Source organism: Scomber japonicus, chromosome 8 (assembly GCF_027409825.1).
Source record: "Scomber japonicus isolate fScoJap1 chromosome 8, fScoJap1.pri, whole genome shotgun sequence".
In the NCBI taxonomy this organism is placed as follows: Eukaryota; Metazoa; Chordata; class Actinopteri; order Scombriformes; family Scombridae; genus Scomber; species Scomber japonicus.
Genome location: NC_070585.1, coordinates 9,603,494 through 9,623,633, shown reverse-complemented (window position 1 = coordinate 9,623,633; position 20,140 = coordinate 9,603,494). Strand labels below are relative to the sequence as shown.

At 41.0% G+C, this 20,140-nt stretch overlaps 1 protein-coding gene across 1 annotated transcript; it reads left to right on the top strand.

The window, feature by feature from the left end:
- Window positions 1-121: 121 nt before the first annotated feature.
- On the top strand, window positions 122-2,430 carry fgf20b (fibroblast growth factor 20b). The gene is made up of 3 exons (XM_053324390.1): window positions 122-713; window positions 1,025-1,128; window positions 1,302-2,430. Exons 1-3 carry the CDS (start codon window positions 422-424, stop codon window positions 1,545-1,547), a joined length of 642 nt encoding a protein of 213 aa, XP_053180365.1. The 5' UTR covers window positions 122-421; the 3' UTR covers window positions 1,548-2,430.
- Window positions 2,431-20,140: the final 17,710 nt, after the last annotated feature.

Sequence of the window (20,140 nt, the reverse complement as noted above, 5' to 3'; positions counted from 1 at the left end):
TTACCTGCACTGCAGCGTTTACTCAGCCCCCTTCTCACTCATTCCTGCTCCGCCGTGTCTCCTCCACGGACCCGCTGAGGCATCACCATCCGCTATGAACAGGTATGCAACATGAGGGCTCTCTGAGCAGCAAACTGTCTGCAGCCCACCTCCAGCTGATGAAGACGCAACGTTAAAAAAAAGAAGAAGGGAGAAAAAAAAGAGGAGAAATCGGTGCAGCCAGAAACGGAGATTTGGTGAGTGTTTCATGTCAGGGGAGAGAAACCCACGCTTGTCCTTGCACAACGGGGACATGTGCTAAGTGACGGAGGAGCTGGACGTAAACATGCAATAAGTGACAGTGGCAACCAGGTAGCCTACTACGCAAGAGCGCTCCCTCCGGACCTCCTCACTGAACTTTACCCGCTGTGGTTTTGCCGAGATGGCTGCTGCTGCTGCTGCTGCTCTGGGGGAAGTTGGAGGCGTCTTGCACGGCATCGATGGTATCGTTCACGCCGGGTCCCATTTCCTCCTGACCCCTCTCGGAGACAGTCCGACCCTGCTCGGGGAGCACCTCATACCTGGGGACAGGCTCTCTCGGAGCACCCCAGCGGATTTAACGCACCTCAAAGGGATTCTCAGAAGGAGACAGTTGTACTGCAGGACTGGATTTCATCTGGAAATACTTCCGGATGGCTCAGTGCAAGGGACGAGAAAGGACCACAGTCGATTTGGTAAAAAATTATACACTTTATATGTGTGTGTGTGTGTGTGTGTGTGTGTGGGTGTGTGTGTGTGTGTGGGTGTGTGTGTGTGTGTGTGTGTGTGTGTATGTCTGTGCGTGTGTGCGCAACAGTTATTTATTCTAACAAAACAAATGATTATCAAAGGTAACCAGCAAGAATGAAAGTGAACATGAGTTATCAGAGTGGTAGTGCTGTAGTATGTCTGTTCATTTAGATATTTTTTTGCACCAAAACTGAGTTACTAATTTATTTCATCTTTGTCAAAGTCTGTACTGAACAACTGTGTTATTCTTCTGCAGGTATTTTGGAATTCATAAGCCTTGCTGTTGGGTTGATAAGCATTAGAGGGGTGGACAGTGGACGCTATCTGGGGATGAATGACAAAGGAGAGCTGTATGGCTCAGTAAGTATTATTTTGCTTATTCATGTTGCCCAAATCATCATTTTTGATGAACAGATACCTTTTTTTTAGTCCTCATATTTGTAGAATTTGCTTTTTAGGGAGAGAAATACAAAGTTTTTCTACTTCTGCATCATCAGGTGGAACTTCTCTTATGTTGTCATATGTGTTTTCAGGAAAAGCTCACAGCTGAATGCGTCTTCAGGGAGCAGTTTGAAGAGAACTGGTACAACACATACTCCTCCAACCTCTACAAACACGGAGAAAAAGGGACTCGGTACTTTGTGGCATTAAATAAAGATGGGACACCAAGGGATGGGACTAAATCCAGGCGACACCAGAAATTTACACACTTCTTGCCCAGGCCTGTGGACCCCGATCGTGTGCCAGAACTGTACAGGGATATCCTGGGACACAGCTGAGACCTGTGGAGGCCTGGTCCAGATCAGGAATAGCTGCTGAAGCCCTCACAGGCAGGGAGTAGAGAGAGAGAGAGAGTGGGGGGACGCAGGCAGGGATGTGGCCAGTGCAGGCTGGTGGACAGCAGCCCGACCAGCAGGGATAAAGGCATGTCTCTCAGCAGCCAGCAAGGCAGGCTACAATGTCTGACTCTGTCAGCCTGCACGCTCAGCATGAGGGGGCCATTTGTTTCAGAGGACGAACGACCCTAGAAGCACCTGCGTGGAATAGGAGACGAATGGGAAACAGAGGTGAACGGTCAGAGAGCATCTCCTCTGGTCGGATGGAGATGTCAGCTGACGTGGAGTCTGTGGGAAAATCACACAGATGGTATTTTGATTTGGTGTCAGAGAGTTTGTTCAGAAGGACTTTGAAGGAAATCTGTTTTTTTAACCTGTGTAGACCTGTTTGAAAAGAGCAAAGTGTAACAATTTATTTATTCATTTTAGATACATATATTTATGTTATATATTTATTTATTTGAGAATATATTTTTACAGTTAGGTACAAGCAATATAGAAAAAAACCACTAGAAACTGTATCACCTATGTAAAGACTCAGACACTGACTGTACAATTATGACTTTTATCCTGAGAAAAGCTCCAACTTACTGTAATATGAGCAAACATATGAAACATATTGGCAAAATTTGGAACAGACCCCCAAATGCATTTTTATCACTATGGCAACTGTGAATCAGTTTTCAATTTTTTATAAAAGAAATCTTTGTCTTTTTGATTTGGTATTGATATCCAAACTACTGTTACACATGTCACAAACAGAATCTAAAGTCAACCAACTGAAAGCTAATTATTCATGTCAAACAATAAATTTATCAGAATGTGATCAGCATGCTTTTTTTTATTTTATTTCAGCCAACAATCAGAGATGAAGATATTTTGTATGTTTGTCACTGTGTCCACTCATAACCAGGTTTTTACTTTTAGTAAACTAACTTTATTGGTTACCTTTTGTCTCTCAGAGTTTAAACATATAAACCTGCTTACAAGATCAATGTTGTCTTTCTTTATGGACATCATTATGCTGAGGGACAAGTCGTAGACCTGATGCACACATAAAACTTCAAAGCTCCCCTCCTGGATCCTGTGAACGAAGAGGCCACACAACAACACGATCAGGGCCAAATAAAATCTGACCTTTAGCTCGAGCCCATCGACTCAGCAGCTGTATAAAACTGGAGGTCGGAGCGATAAGGATTAAGTAACCTGTGCTGACAGTTTCAGGGTTGTGGTCTTGTTGAAATGTCGTGTTAAACAGTAGAAGTCAAGGCAGCACAGCACACATCTCATTTCCAGACTGCTTCTACCTGTGTATGTTAAAGGACAAGTTCACAATGTTTAAAGTCTGTGCTAACACTACAGTCAGGAGCCCAAATTAATGTCAATGTGAGTTTTTTTCTTCTTGTAATCATTCTTCCTGTTCATGCATTCCTTCACCCCTTAAAATGCTTTCAATTCAAGTGATGGGACACAATCCACAAGCCTCCTTTTGTGCATAAATGTATTTAAAAGTTGACTTGAAGCTAATATGAAGCTTTAGATATCTAAATTAGTCAAATCAAATGAATATCTTTCAGTCTTTTTAGTTCCAAATTCAGAAAAACACTTTCCACTGAGACACAAAGACAGATTTCTATTTTATTATATTTTATGTCACTCATCTGAAGCCTCATATTACCTTCAGATAAATGTTTAATATATTTTTGCTTTAAAAAAAAGGACTGAATTTTGCCTCCCATCACTTACATTGTGAGTACAGGATGAAGAGATCCACTAATGGTCAGTATGAACAGGAGGAATGATTACATACATCATTTGGGCACCTCACTGTCATTTGAAGACAAGACTTGGAAAAACTGTGAACCTATAGTTTAAATATGTCTCATAGGAAGATTGTCTTACTGTGTCGCATCTTTTTGACCAACAGAAAAAGGTGATGATGGAACTCCAGCTGAATTATTTTTAAGAAGCCACTATCTCGTATCTGTGCACAGTTTCCTTCACGGTTGGGAGCAGATCTGTGTTGAAGCATGAAAGCTCAGCCTGTGATCTCAGCGCGTGTGTGATGGCGAGCCAGGGGGGTGTCTCAATACACGGAGTCAACCCCGCTGCCAACTCTCTCTTGTCTACAGCGTGATACTGTGGGACTTTCCCACCTGCACACCTTGAACATCAACACGCTTCTGTCGTCGATTAATGACAGCACCCAGAGTGTTTTATAACCTGGCATGCACGTGGACATCCCCTGTCCACCGTGCATGCCTATTATGACATGAAAAAAAAAAAAGATTGTGGAGCTTGTTTTTGGAAATATACTGTCACTCCTCACCTTTCATTAGCTTCGCACAAAAAATCTTAACAAGCACAGAAGTGATCGACAGGGTGTGTGCGGCTGTCTTCATTCCTGTCCGGTCCCATCTTTCCAAGAAAAAGTTGCCATAGTTGTTTTTCTGGTGTTGCAATACATCCAATGATACTGGAGTTTCAGTGCAGGGCTCGTTGCCATTACCTTTGTGGCCATGAAAAGCAGACTTTGTGCAAATCTAACAACATAACCCCCCCTCCCCTTCCCCTCCACCACCACCACCACCCCCTTCTTTCTTTCTTTTTTTTTTTCTTCTTTTTGACATTTTGAAGGTCATCGCTCTAAACAAGCTGGAAATCCTGACTTGTGATACCTGATGCCCAGAAGTGCTCTTTGGCATTTGTTTAACCGATGTTTTTGGAGACTACCTGGCCCTGAGACAGATGCTTTTGTTCCACCTACTCCACCTCCTCCAGGTGGTCTGTGGCTCCTTACTGAAAACACTTAAACCCCTCATCCGCACCCACTGTGAAGGCTGTCTCACACGCTTAATGGACGCTCCCTGACTTTCATCACCTCCTCAGCAGCGGCCTTAGAGGGCTCTCTCTCGAGGAAACCCAATCAAGTGTGCGTGTGTGTGTGTGTGTGTGTGTGTGTGTGTGTGTGTGTGTGTGTGTGTGTGTGGCATAGGTCCACGGGCAGGTGTGGAAGTCAGTGATCTTCCGCGTCTATCTTCGCAGTCCGGTCAGACAGCGCAGGTGTTCTCCTCTACACTCTGATCTCAGCCCTGCTGTTTGTCAGCTGGGGATATGAATTAGCAGGAGAAGGGTGGAAATTTAACCTATAGCTTTGTTGTCTGCCCCGAATTATCAGAGGGCATAATTTCTATATTTAGAAGGCTCCCTGTCTTCCCCAGCGAAGACAGGGGAGGTGCCGAGAAGCTCACCTGTTGCTCTAAAGCTGTGGCCACTTCTAAAGAGTGTGTTTGCCCAGGGATGGTGTCTGCAGCTTTGTGTCATTTGAATCCTGCAACTATTGATTTCAGGCTCTTTGTTGTTTGTTTATTCCTTAGTAAATTGCCGTGCGCACAAATTATCAGCTGCATGTGTGTTTATAGGGATTAGAGCAGCAGTGTAAGTATAGCGTTATCCACTTGATATTTTGGAGTCCAATGAGAGGCATTCTGGAAAAATGTGCAGCCAGTCGCTCCAAATATCATCCGTCAATCCATCCGTCATTCGTGTTTTGTGGCCCTGACAAAAAAAAAATCCTCTTTGACACTTGCTGTATTGTACTTCATTTGAGTTCAATCATTTTTAGTGTCATAGCTAAGAGGATTTTGTGGTCTGCCTTCCGCAAGCGGCAATTAGAGCAGCATACCCGATTTACTGACACTCCACATCACAAGCTGTCAGCTCCAGTGGAAAATATGCACCTCTGTTTGCATCTCCATGGAGACATTAGTAGAAAAACAACTATGTTTAGGTGTTGTGGAGAACAGAACAAAAAAAAAAAAAAAAAAAAAAAGAAGAAGAAGAAGAGGAAGCTGGGGTATTGTCATTTTTGCAGAGTTTGGTGTCTCAGTTGAGGCATATAGTGAACATAGCTGCTGGTGAGTGACAGGGTTTGGTTGAACTAACAGGATGTGAACACAGAGTACCTGAGAGAGGATGAGCTGGAGAATCACACAGCTGACATCTGCAGCATCGACAACACAGCACACAGAGGCAGAGGCAGGTCGACAAGAAGTAAACAGGATATAGTTGTAGTTATATAACACATAAAGACAATATACTATGATATACTGCATATTTTTGTTTTAGTTAAGAGATGTGAACACTTTTATCCAACAGTAGGAATGTTTTAGTTGATCAAATCTAGGGGGGGGGGTGTGGGGGGGTTATTATGTTTGTTTTTTGGAATATTAAGCTGTTAAGTTTGTGGACTGAAGTTTACTCATGAGCTGCAGACAGTGACAGTGTTATAGTACAAGTTTGATGATGATTTGCTTTAGAATGATTCTACTTTATTGTCCATTTCAGAGACAAATGTTCTCCTCATTAATACACCACATCAGTATCTGAGAGCTATAGTCACTAAACTTAAATTAGGACAATTTAACTTTTAAAAAATATGATTTATCATTGTTATAGTCTAAATTACCCATCAGTATGTAAAGTTGTTTAAATGAAATGAGCTCCAGCTTGACCATCACATTTTTACAGATTAAACTAGTTACCAGTATATAAACTAGTTTCAATTAGTTCCACCTCCAATAGCTACAACATTAATATAATGCTTATACATTCATGCCTAAGTAATAATAATCCAAAAATATCATAATAGTGTAAAATTCACAGGGGTCAGTACTTTTTTAATGTTTACTTAAATATAATTAACATTTGACTTGTATGTGTATTTTTACTTTGTGATAATGCTACTTCTACTCAAGTGAAGGATGTATATACTTCAGCCACTGTTGAGGGGGATCCAGGTAAAAGCTTTTTACTCTTTAAAACAACTGATATTTCAAAAAGGGGTCAAACTATTTTCTCTAATGATTTATAAAATTCTGAAATCTAGGATCACAGACTCTTAAAGCTCTAAACGTCCCATGCTGTAACCTCTCCAGCCCCTCACATCTGCTGACCAAACTGGTGTGAGAGTCCCCCCCCCCCCGGAGCAGCCGTGTCACCCCTTCCTCTGGTCCATGTTTGTCCACATTACAAAGTCACAAATTAGGTCTTGACATTTGGGCGCCATAATTGCCCCCCTGAAAAGCATGAGGCATCAATTAGGCTCCCAACACCATGACAGGTTATCCCTACAGGACATAATCACCCTGCTGGACTGTTCGGCTAGGCTGCCCTGCCAGGACACACGCACACACACACACACACACACACACACACACACAGTCTACTTAACTGATGAATTGTTGGTACCAATACAGCCTAGATGGGTTGTAAGATTTGCCAACATGATGTATAAACAATCTGACATTTTCAATAACAATTAAATAATCATTTCAGAGTGAGAGCTGTGTGACAACAATGAGTGTGTGGAGGCCTCGCTGGGGGAGTGGCATTAGGTCTCAGGGTGCCGTTTCACTAATAACAACGTAGATTCCTTTGATTTGCCGACCCTGCTGCCGCCTGACAGTTTCTGCTCCCACAGGGTGTAGAGATTTTTAGGGTCAGAAAAAAGGTCAATTGGTTCATTTCCATAGCTTCCACTTTAAACATTCTTCTAGGCTTTTGGAAGCAATTCAATCAGCAGTGAAAACACTAGTTAGCAGCATGGAATTACCAGCCATCGTTAACCATCCAGCACACTCACAAATAAGATTGATGTGTACCAGAAATACAACATGAACTGTGTGCAGCTCCGTGGGATTTGTTGTTTTTTATTCATTGCTGAGATTCATTACACATAATAGACTCAATATTTCCTCTGAATATTAGAACTAAATACATTCAAATGCTCAAAACGTTCAGAGTGATGAGCAACAGTCATGTATCTTTGAGTCATTTCTATTAGTGTGGTGAGATGGTAGATGATGATTTTTAGATTTCATATTAATGATTTGGTTTTATGGACAAATTCACACACTTTCACTTGCTAAATATAAATTAGGAGGATTCCCTACAATAAACAAGACTTGGAGAATGCATGTTCAGAATGATCATTGACCACTTGATTTCTACTTTATCATTCAGTTTTCATTTTCTTTTCACTTACTAGGATCATATTTAGATATGTAGATATTCCGTCTGTGGTGTACACATACACATAAAACACAAGACAAACATAAAAGACAAAACAACACAACAGAACAAATAAAACAATACATATTAAGTAGATAAAGTACAGGATACTTCATAATGTACTTCATATGGAACTAAAAAGTACTACAGTGATTATAACAACCGCTCAATATTATATAATATAGAAAATGAAGAGAAAGATACTTTAAATTAAAGCTGCTATAGTCAGGATTTTTATACTAGCAGTGAATCAAATGACTATTGGGAAAGGGGTTTCTCATGGTGACGTACCCACGGAGAGTTATCGCCTGGTCTTTGGAACGTTTTAGTATCTTTCACTTTATTATTTATGTTTTACAGCTCACAAATGAACTGTCTAGATGCACTCTCACCACTCTCATCAGTGTTTTTCTAGTTGCAGCACCAGTCAGCTGCTTGTAGTAAAACAACAAACTCTGATGAACGCATTGTACACTACCTGCTCAGTACCAAGTGGCAGAAAGGCAAAGTTAGGAACTAGCTGATGAAAACGGTGACATATTTAGAAGCTAAAGATCCAGAGACTTCCCTGAGGAGGTGGTGGAGACCACAACTGAGCTAAAAGGACTTAATATTCACCATGGCCAGAAACATGACTCCAAATGTTGTTCAGTGTCTGTCAGATGTGTAATTTGGCAGATGCTAAGATGTGTTGATGATGTAAATATTGTGTACTAACCCAGTCTCATAGCAGTTTGTGATATAGTCACAAAATGTAATCTATAGATTTGCAATCAGACTACTTTCAACGTATTTGGAAGTATATTTTGTGCCTGCACCACATTTGAGTGACAGACGCCATCTATGACATCAATATGAGGTACAAATGTCCATGTTTGTAGGTGACAGGCTGGATAGATAGCTGGTGAAAGCAGGAGACCACTGTTCACCTCCTGTTTCCAACCATGAGTGCCATGTTTAAAACAGCAAGTGATGAAGATTGGTTAACTTTAGGCAAAGTTTACAGTTAACATTAGTAACTTTATCATTTGAACCCGAACCATGATCTTTCCCCAACCCTAAGCAATGGTTTTTGTGCCTAAAAAAAGACCTTCAACATGGCGTTGTCACACCATAAAACATCATTATTTTTAACATTATTTCAACAGTGATTTGCAATGCTTTCCCAGTACTGACTGGTAGAAAAAAATGTATTGCTTAAAAAGATACTTCCAACTGAAATACGAATCTATAGATTAAATTAAATTAAAACTATTTTACAAACTGCCATGAGACACTGTTGTGTGTACAGCTTGTTTTAGGACCATGTCAAAAACAGACCTTCCTTCTCTTCATCATGAGAGGATGAAGAGAGAAGAGAGTTCTTGAGACATCTTGACAATTGTTGTCTTCATACCTCACTGTATTTGTATAATTTCAGAGTGATAGCTGCAAACAGTAAAGAATCCTGCTCTGTGTAATGCTCTCTGCCTGGTTAAAGAACATGACAGAGGAAGACTGTACTCTCACTGCCTACCAGTGAAAGTGGAAATGTGCTTTGTTGCCCCTCAGTCAGGCGGAAAATTGCAAACCCATTTGTCATTGTGTGCCAAGATGCAGAGGTCAGTCAATGGATTCCTTCATGACAAGCTTTCGGAATTGAATGTTTTTCCACGGCCTCACCCTTTCACACCTGCACCTCCAGGTAAAATAACAAAACATGGGAGAAAGAGAGAAAAGAGGGCTTAGCGCGAGCAACTTAAAGACAGGGGAGAGAAAAACGATATGCGAGAAGAATTTACCATGAAACCCTGCACGTCTATTGGCCATTTCAGCTCATTTGAGCCCAATATACATTTAGCTCACAGTGGCAGATGAAATGCCAAGGTTTGGCCATCGTCCAAAGCTGGAAAATACCACTAATTATCCCTGCCTGCAACCACAGAGCAGTCGTACAGGCTCAAAAGGATGTTGTTTGTTATCCTCTCGGTCAAAACAGCAACTGCTTGATTTGAGGTAATAACAGAAACACTTAACAAAACTTTTCCACTGCTTGATTGACTGCTTAATCCTGCAGAGAAGCTTCGAGGTGCAGCTTGGCTCCCCACAGCACTGGTGCACAGCGAACATCAAAGACAGATACCAATCTGATTCGGCTTTTTAATATTAGTCACTCATTTTAATAGTCTGTGTGCAGCAAATAAATGATGTAGTGTCTGCAGAAGATCAATAGAGATCAATATCAAAGACATATATGCCTAAATGGTTTTCTGCTTCAGAGCACCTTTGCATGAGAGAAATCATATTAGCTTAGTTTGGTGTCAAATGCAATTTAGTTGTGATCACATTTTGTTTATAAGAGCAAAGATCCATGAATACATGTGTCACATTACAGCTTATAGTTGTTTAGGTAGTACAGTCAGGACCACAGTTGTGGATTGATCATCTCTGTAGAACTATGCTGGTAGCATGGCTAAAAATCCCCTGTAGCCTCCTGTGACCACCATTATATACCTAACAAAATAAAGGAATCTTCAAACAGCAAACAAAGTCCATTATTACTGTTGGTATTATACATTGTCAAACCATGATGGTTGAATGATTTGTAGCCTAACCTGGAAAAGCCACTTTTGTGCATGTGACGAAACTTCAATATAAAGTCTATCAGCCAAGCAGAGAACAGAGACATGAATGGCCGCACGTCTAACCAGCAAACCAAGACGAGAGAAATGTTTTTGAAGGTTTGCGCTGGGTGAGTAAATTCATTGGACTTCCACCCGAAAACGGGTGCCATCTTGGAGTCAGGTAATATATTCATGAATCTCAAACAGCACAACAACATACATGTGTCATAGTGAGGTACCATGCGTTTACTTATAAACACTCAAAGATAATGTAACTAACACAAATAGATAAGAGACAGTTACACAGTAATGTCTTCCTGAAGTTAGCTAATGTTAGCTACTGGTCGTAGCAGTCATAGTAAGGCTTGTAGCAGCAAATCCTCCTGAGTGTATTGAATCGGCCAAGGTTCATTTTATTGCTCATGAATCCAACCTTTGATTAGTAGTGGAAAGAGTGTGATATTGTTTATCTTAAAAGTTACACAGTCTCGCTTGAAAGTGTGAAATTCCTTCTGCGTTACGCTTAGATCAATTCTTGTCAAGTAATCCTTAACAGACAACAAAACATTTCCACTCCAGATGAATGTGTCTAGTAATCGTGAACATCTTTGTCCTTTGACAAGATTTTTGCGCAGATAAAGTTTAAACAGGGCTTTGCCATGCAGTACATTAATCTGTAGCTCTTACATAGTTACACTGTATAAATCACAGGGCTAAACATGAACAAGTCCCGGCGAGTCACAAGGCACAAGTGATCCAAGAGTGCCGCTTGAGTCGCAGTTGTTTTGGGGGAACAGAGAAGAGCCTGAGCCAACAGAGAAAACCACTTCAGAGGAATCAATGTGAATCAATTGACCTGTAATCTGTCGCGCTCCAAACTCTACATTCAATCCCTAATTACATCACTTATACACATAGCGTATGTGTGTTTAATATAAAAGGTGGATAAAAGTGGATCTGAACAGTTTACACAACTGTCATGACGGCTATAACATCAGGATGCATTCAAATTGATATTTGCAAAGAAGAAAAAAGAATACGTTATTGACTTTTTTTGTTTGTGAGGTGACTTCTTCGCCTGCTGTGATCTGTGGGAGTGTTAGCAGAGCAAAATGTTGTGGGGGAACTTCAAACAGGCGGTGCAGCAGAGCTCAGATCCTCCTACACAGTAATAACTTTGAGTGCTTCTGGAAGAAGGAAATCCCCTGGCCAGGAAAGACACATCACTCCACTACAGAGGCAACAAGCCGGGTGGTTTAACACAGCCAACCCACAGACTCCACCTTGAAATAACAACGCACAAGACTACTGGTGGTTAGAAGGTACATGTTAACTGCATGAATCCAACATTTCCTGCAGATTTTAATGACATTTAAATACTACTTGATAGCATTTAATTTTGGTGAGCAAATGCTTAGGTGGTGCCAGCACGTATTCATGTTTTCAACTGTGTGTGGTACAAATTAAAATAACATTAAGACTACATTTACGATAAGAAAATAACATATAATATAAGAACAATGAAGAATAAAAGGTATAAATCACAAGTTTGTCTCAGAGAGCTTTATAGCCTGAACACCATTTAGTACCCTTGATGCTTAGAGCTTTGATTCAGATAAGAAAGAAATCCCAAAAAATAAATTATATGGGAATGGGAGAAACTTTATGAAGGTCAACAGAGCGAAAACTAACTATACCATTTGTTTTTTAAAGGTTAAAGCACACCTATGTAAAATTACCTGAGAAACTCACATAGAAAATCCAGCCTCAGTCAAAGAATCTACAGAAGACTTTCAGGCCCATATCCATTTAAATCCATTCCAGCATGCCTCTTACACAGCTGATTTCTCCCAGCTTATCACAGATTCAGACGTTAATCAGTAGATTTTTTTTTTTTTTGCCAAGGCCTGCATTTCCATCAGTATCAAAGGCAACATGAAAAACCCTATCAAGAGGCTGAAGCAGGTGATAAGCTGCAACCACAATGAAGATTCACCCTTCAAAGAAAAACTCTTGGACACTCTTATACTTCTGTCTTTTGATGATTAAAGGTCCATTCATGCAGTTATATAATCATGCAGCGTAGTTCTTACAATATAGTTATTGCATTTATACAATGTAGACATAGTGGGTTTTATAAGATTAGCATATTGAATTTGAGAAGGTGCAAAACACACAATTTAAATCTAATTCGGTCCAATTTTGTATGAAAATTAGATGCAAAGTGTTTATATTGTAGATATATCTTGTCAAATTTAAGTAGTTTAAATTTGGTCAAGTTAAATTTACTAAATAAGGACTTTATGATTATGCTCTACAAATGTTTTCCATAAGGAAGAGAAGCTTTCAGGGTTCAGTTATTGGTATAACAAGATAAGCAGTTGTCAGACACGAGGAGGGGGGGGGGGGGGGGGGGGTTGATGACGCCTCAGACTTCTCCCCCTCCTCCTCCTCTTCTTCTTGCTCATAAGCCATGCATGCATACCTTTCCACGTCCCAGTAACTAATCATCATACAGATCTGGCCAAGAATAGAGTTGTTGAACACAGGAAATATCATCTTCAAGCTTTCTAGAGTTTCACCTATGCTTCCCAAGTTCATTTCCCATACCTTGACCAAGAGGATGTCAGTATTGTCTGCTTCAGTGGGCAGAAATTACACTTCAAAACCCCGACACTCCAAGGGAGCCATTTATTTCCCTACAATAATGTTTACTGTTCTTGCACTAATAGGCTGCTCCAACCCACATTATTCTGTCTGGTTGGCTCTTACTTACCCAGGTGTGTTTTTATTGGATTCAGACTTATCAGTGAAGTGATCAGAAAGCTGTTGCCAACTAGGCAGGTCAATCTTTGTCTGTTATGAAACCAGAAACAGCTGTTGCACAAAAAAAAACATCCTCATATTTCTAGTAGAAGATTAAAACATAAAATGTCTTACATTATGATGCCAGACTAAGAGAATATGATTCATTCACTGGTGGAGATAAAGTTTAATTAAATTTATTGAAGCTACTTTTAAGAGAAATGAGCCAGAACAAGCCGCAGCCCCCTTCCCTCAGATAGTTGACACCCGCCTGCTCGGGAGGATCAAAGTGCTTCTCTTGTGCACATTAGGAAAATATGGGAGACTCATTTCAGCCGCTCAAAGTGCCACCTAGATGCTTAGCCACACATTCCCCCTGTCAGAGGCAAACAAAGACAGTTTTCTGGGAGGAGAAAGGCATGCCGTTTCACCAACATGCCTCACATGTGGTGACCAATCACAATTGCAGTTACAATCCCGAGCCCTGAAGGTAGATAGGTGAGGGTTTATGTTGTCATTGGTGCATGCTTTACAATCGGGCGTAATACATCTCGCAGTTAATGTTTATTTTCACAGGGACCACCTCATTCCTTTGGTCTGACCCAGAAAGATGCAGCGTGTAATCATAACAGCATTGATAGGGACACGTTTAAATGTCTGCAGAGCGGCAGACTTGTTCTGTGTCAACAAGCAAGCTGTCAATCTGTGAACGGGAAAGGTCCTGATATTAAATAAAAAAACGTGTATATTAAAACACAGGCAGCAATGAATAATAGAGTTCCTGTCTTCAGGGTGACTTTTAAAAGTGCAGTGTGAAACAGAGGCTGTTTATAGTGATACTGAGGGTGCAGCCAAAGGGAAACATTTGTGCCAAGTTCCTGAAGGCAGCGAGCGGTGGCTGCACTGACAGTCCCATATTATTGTGTTCCTTTATTCATCACAGTGGGTTCACCTGAACCAAACAATGTTAAAGGGTGACTTGAACCAAATTACCAGAAGCATATTTTCACTCACATCCCTAGTCAGCCATGCAGATAGAAAGGTAACAAATGAAAGGAAAAACCAGTATAAAGTATCTTAGTAAAGTGTTGGGCCACCATGTGCCACCAGGACAGCTTCAATGCACCTTGACTTGATTCTACAGTCTGTGAACACCATTCATCCAAAAGATAGTCCCTCATTTAGTGTTTTGATGATGGTGGTGGAGAGCGCTATCTAACAAGTCAGTTCCAGGTCTGGTGACTAAGAAGGCCATAGCATATCATTCAAATCATTTTCATACTCATCAAAGCATTCAGTGACCCCTCCTGTCCTTTGGATGGGGGCATTGTCATCCTGGAAGAGACCACTCCCATCAGGATAGAAATGTTTCATCATAGGATAAAGGTGATCACTCAGAAACACTTTGTATTGATTTGCAGTGACTCTTCCCTCTAAGGGGACAAGTGGATCCAAACCATGCCAGCAAAATGTCCCCCAAAGCATAACAGAGCCTCCAGATCCCCTCACTGTAGGGGTTCAAGCATTCAGGCCTGTGCCATTCTCTGAGTGTACACCACATACGCACTCACCCACTTGTTGAAAATATGAATAAGGATGACTCATCTGACCATATCACTTTTTCCCACATCTCTGTGGACCACTGCTTTTGGTTTTTGCATCACTGAACTCTCAAATGTGCATTCATCTTTGTAATGAGAGGTTTATGCACTGCAACCCTATTATAATATCCCTCTCTATGTAATTGTCGACGGACTGTTCTTGCTGACACAGTCTGTTTCCGTACATATCACACTAACAGACGAGTATCATCAAATGTGCGTTGTCGTCCACAATTTCCGACTCTATTTACTGATGTCTTTCTCATAGATCTAAATGCAGATGTCACTTTAGTCTCTGTTCCTATTGAAACAGCAGCCAGTTGAGCAGTCATTGTGACTGAAGCTCCTGCCCAATAATCAACCCTCTTTCAAAGTCACTTAAATCTTTTCCTTTTGCCATATTGATACACTATCAGAATCATCTGGACCTGCTCAGCATTTTATACATGTCACAGAGCATGATTGGATGTTCATTTCTTAATTATACCATGCAATGCACCTGTGTGGAGGCATCTGTATTTGTTATATTTCTTGACTCATTTATTCATGTTTTCCCTTTAATTCCTGCAGTCACTATGTTATTATGTAAAATGACCTAAATATCAGCAGCAAAATGTGCTAAAATATTCAATGTAAAGTATTCATTATACAGTGTGGCTTAATTGTTATTCTATACTACTATACAGTTGGTCAGATTAATCTATGACAGTGTGTCACATTTTAATCCAAAGAACAACAAAACAACTCCACACTTAGGTAGTGGAGTAAATGTTTTCTGTGAACTGGAATGACCTCAGAAAAGAGTTGCTTATTTACCAATCTAGCAGGCATGGAGCAACACTGGCATCCAATATTCACTTTCATTTTTTGCTCTGTTTTGCTCTCTACAAACTCTTAAAGGGAATATCTGACTCTTCAGCTGCAAAACGTTATATTCACCAACTAGTTGCTCACTTTGTCTGTGTGCTGTATGGTGCTGGGCAGGTAGCATACAGTCTGTTGGAGCTTCTTGTGCTGAGGGCGGCTTCCTGCTGCTGCTGGGAATGATGTTGATGAGAGCCGTGAGAGTGAATCAAAACAAAAAGCTCAAAAACCAAAACAAAGACGCCAAAAACAAGCTGGATCGTCGGCTATGATTCACCTCTACAAGCTTTTCACGTTACATATATTCATTTGATCCATTGTTCATATGAAAAAAAAGATCCACAGATGTCTTTCTGAATATGCCCCATTGCACTAGACTATTTCTTTGCTGTGATCTGTGCATCATACACACTTTCATTGACATGGTTTCTGAAAAGTCCAACTTTTAAAGACTAAAGAAAAAAGATTGATTTACTGTAAGAAACCAGGTGAAATAGCACTATCCATGTTAGAATAGATAACATGAAAGAGGCCCCTTAGTCTCACAGGGAGCCTGTCGCTGTTTTCAGATAAAGTGAGATTAGCCAACTTTGAAGAAATGCTGTTTTAAGGGTGGAGATGGAGAGTGTAAATCTGCTGGCTGATGTGTTGGCACTGCGGCTCTGGACCTCACTGGGACTCGAAAATCACAGCCGGCCTGGCACTGGAACTCAGGGCCTCCAGTAATCTGACAGAGCATCAGATCAATAATAGAACATTACTGATAGGCTCAAGCTTTAAGCTGTCCAGAGACAATGTAATAGAAACTGTACACACATTCATTTATGATGGATACAATAACAGAAAGAGCCAGTGAGGTAGATAATTAGTGGAGCAGACAGCTGAAGCCGACGTCTTTTCTTTTTTTTTTCTTCTAAAAGCAGTAACATAAAAGTATTGTCTATTCACCCTGCTGTGATGTTGTGGGACAGAAAAGGAGAGAAGAAAAAAGCTGATGACAGGGTACTTTCATGTTACTTATCGTGACACCCTATCACAGTGATCAAGATGGGCCAGACAAAGTACCACCACGTCCCCTAGCTTTGAGCAGAATTTCATCTGTTTCATCATATCTCTCTGTCTTTAACCCTCGGGGGAGATGAGAGGTTGGTGGTCCACGCATTTAGACCACAGTGAAAAAAGGAGAGCGGGCCTGAATGACAGATAAGTCTAGTCTTATTCAAGAGGGGGCATCTGTGTTTTATGAGCAACTTACAAATATGGAGCTGGATAAAAAGAGAGAGACAAAAACTTCTGATAAACTACACACACGCCGTCTCACGCAACACTTCTCAGGAGGAGATAGTGGGCTCATCTCTTAAACGTCCCTAAAGCTTTAAGAGGGTGCATGTCATGATGGAGGCAATGAGGAAACATTCAAGGGCTGTTGGCATAGACTTTGGCATGCATTTCTGAAAAAAAAAAGGAAAAGCACACCAACACAATAGTACAATGCACCAGCAAAAATAAACATTATAAGAGACAAATAGCCCCTTTGTGGTTGACTTATCAGTGTCAATGACTGTGACGTTGAACAAACTGAGCTGGTTCTTTTATCTTAGAAAGTCATGATTCCCACACAGCACATCTTGTCGCCTCTCTGGGCCTCCACCCTTCAGCATGTGCTGTGGTGATGTTCCCAGACGTCAGTAGATGTATATCACAGAAAGTTGGAGCAAACGTTAGCACGAGTGAGTACACAGGAGCTCTCTGAATAAAAATTCACATCTGCTGTGCTAATTTTGACATGGTAATTCCATGCTAACCGCTCTGTGAGGCTGTGCTTAAGCAAAGCAGCGCTCCCAGTTCAATGCTAGGTATTTGGCAGTGAAGGTATGTAATTTCCTTTTTTAACCGTAGCTCTTGTTCAGTGCTTGTTCCTGCATGGAGGTGATGCAGCGGGAAACCCCAGCTCCCCAAGACAGAGCACACTCTGCTCACCTGCAACAGTGCTGCCAGGTGTCAACCTGTGACATTACTGCAATAAAAAAGCATTTTTTCCATACTGGTAATGCCTGAGTGAGAAGTCTATAAATAGCTTGAATGCTGGCTTGATTGGATTTGTCATTTCTTCATTTCTAGTTTAGACTTGGGCTGTTCTAAAGGATTTAGTTTTTGATTTAAGATTTGTCTTGGAGTGGTATATTTGGAGCTTTGTCATCTTTTATCACACTCTCCCTCCACTCTTAAATATAATACGACAGCTGTAAATAAAACCAAAATTGCAAATGAGACTAATTTTAAACTAAGTGTACTCTGCATTATTCAGAGACTTCAGATGCTGTCCTAAGCAGCATCAGCAGCGGTGGAATTCTTACATGGCAGAGATAAGGACAGACTGGTCTGTTTGTCAGTGCATGGGGCCCCTTAAGGGCCCAGAGAATCTGATGTCCACACACTCTTTTTCTCCTGCACTCTGACATTTTCTCAGCAGTATGAGGTTACATACGAGGGAAAAGACATCTACATCATCAAGCCCCCTTTTCTGCGAACAAAACGGCCTCTTACTCTTGTTTCTGGTGACATCAGGACAAAATGTCAAAAGTTCCCAAAAGGTTGCCTGCAAAACAAAGTATTCTCTAAATGAGAACGGACAGGAGCTAGTATTTTTAGATGACCTATGAATCACTTGCTATTTTTATCGGCAGTTTCTGTTTAGTCCGCTGACCTGTGCCCCGTTAGGTTCTTACTGAATTTTAGAGAGGGGCAAAGAGCACAAAGTGTACTCAAGTACATCCCTGGGATTACAAGCGTTCCAGGGTGAGAGTTTGTAACCTGCAGTGGCTGCAGGCTAGTAGGGTCAGAGCCCACCCATCAGGGACGGAAGGCTAGGTCACAAAGGCTGAGGAGGACGCATGTTCCCAGACAAAAAATAGACAGCTCCAGAGCCTGAACACAAAACAGGAAAACACTCGCAGACAGGAGAGCAATGAAGAAGGGTTGCCTGTATGAGAATAGCTAGAAATCTATTATATTATATTATAAATGTGATAAATGCAGAAATGTGATGGGGCCAATAGAAAGACAAATCAGCTCAGATCTTGCTCATAATGATCTGAACTTTGAATCAAGAGATATCTCAAGATATATCTAAGCAGAGCAGGAAAGATTACAACTACAATCCTCTCTTGCATACTTGATTGCAGCGCAGTCCTTTAGGAAAAAAAGGTTATAGGATCTCTGAAAAGGCAGCCATTGTTTGTCATCTCCAGCAAAATGACTTTGTAAAATTGAGAGGAAGAAAGGCAAACCACTGGACCAATGTGATAGCAGCCCCTGAAAGTTGAGAGCACTGATGCATGAGTGAAAAGCGCCTTATGTCAAATATAATTGTCCTGCCCTGAAAAACAAGCTAGCGATGTCCGATTTGATTCCCTCCTGTTTGGCTCAGGTTACTTCCTGTCTGCTTTAAGCACCATGACAATGAAGCTCCCGGAGAGACCCTGGGACGCTCCGATGTCTTTGTCCACCAAGGAGCTGAATTAAATTTACCTCTCATTTCCTTCTCTTTAGCCATGTAAGCTAGGGATGGCTATGTGTGTTGGTCAACCACTTTGATCCAGACAAACTATATCTCCAACCTTTTGTTGAATTGCTGTGAAATTGCATACAGACATTCATCATTCCAAAAGGAAGAATCCCTCTGACTTTGGTGGTCCCCTGACTTTTCATCAAGCGCCACCAGCTGGTTGAAATTTCTCTTTGTCCAATACTTTTGTTTATGACAAAATACCCGCTAAACAAATTACATTCCCACCAGCCTCAACTGTACTGTGCTTAGTTGCTAATTGGCAAACGCTGTGCTGATTAGATGCAATCACCCAGCAGCGTGAAGCCAAAAGTCCTGTTTCCTGTCTGGTCCACGTTCATCCCCTCGATCTTATCGGTCTTGACCTCTCCTGAATAGACCTGACGTTCATTGTAGTCAAGTGTGAGACTGTTGGGGTCAACCTAGATGTGTTGACCATCACCAATCATTCCATCCTATCTAGTTAAGCAGCTATGCTATACTAACACACTAGATGATGGTCATAGCTAATATTACCAGTTTAACAACAGTAAGCTAAAACTATTTTGGAAGCATTTTTTGTCTTTTTTTTGTCTTGAAAATCTATTACATCCCAACAGCAATCAATAAATCAAATATTCCAACAATGAAAAGAAAAAAAATCTGATATCTGTGGTTGTTGTCGACCTGCCTGTCAACCTACATTCTATGGCGATTGTTTGTATTCGAATAAAAGTGTAAATAGGCATAGCAATCCTTTCTTTCTTTTTATAACTCATGTTGTGTTTAAATTAGTGTTCTTAAATGAAACATTTTGTAAAGACCATGGACAACTGCCATGACCACTCAGCCAAAACTGAGTTCCTCCAGACATACAGATCTGTAGTTATTTATCTGTCATTTGACAAGTTATTTTTCACCCTCAAAACAAGTCATTTTAAAAATGTGTGCATTTCCAAATGCCATAATCTGGCTTCAGCTCGACCCCTACTTCCTACCTGCCAAGCAGCGCACACTCTGTCTATGCATTAATTTCGCATCACC

Bases quoted from the DNA above. Each gene is read 5' to 3' on its own strand.
- fgf20b (XM_053324390.1), top strand. From the start codon at position 422: ATGGCTGCTGCTGCTGCTGCTGCTCTGGGGGAAGTTGGAGGCGTCTTG. The intron at 714-1,024 runs GTAAAAAATTAT...ATTCTTCTGCAG, and splicing joins AAAGGACCACAGTCGATTTG to GTATTTTGGAATTCATAAGC. The intron at 1,129-1,301 runs GTAAGTATTATT...ATGTGTTTTCAG, and splicing joins AAGGAGAGCTGTATGGCTCA to GAAAAGCTCACAGCTGAATG.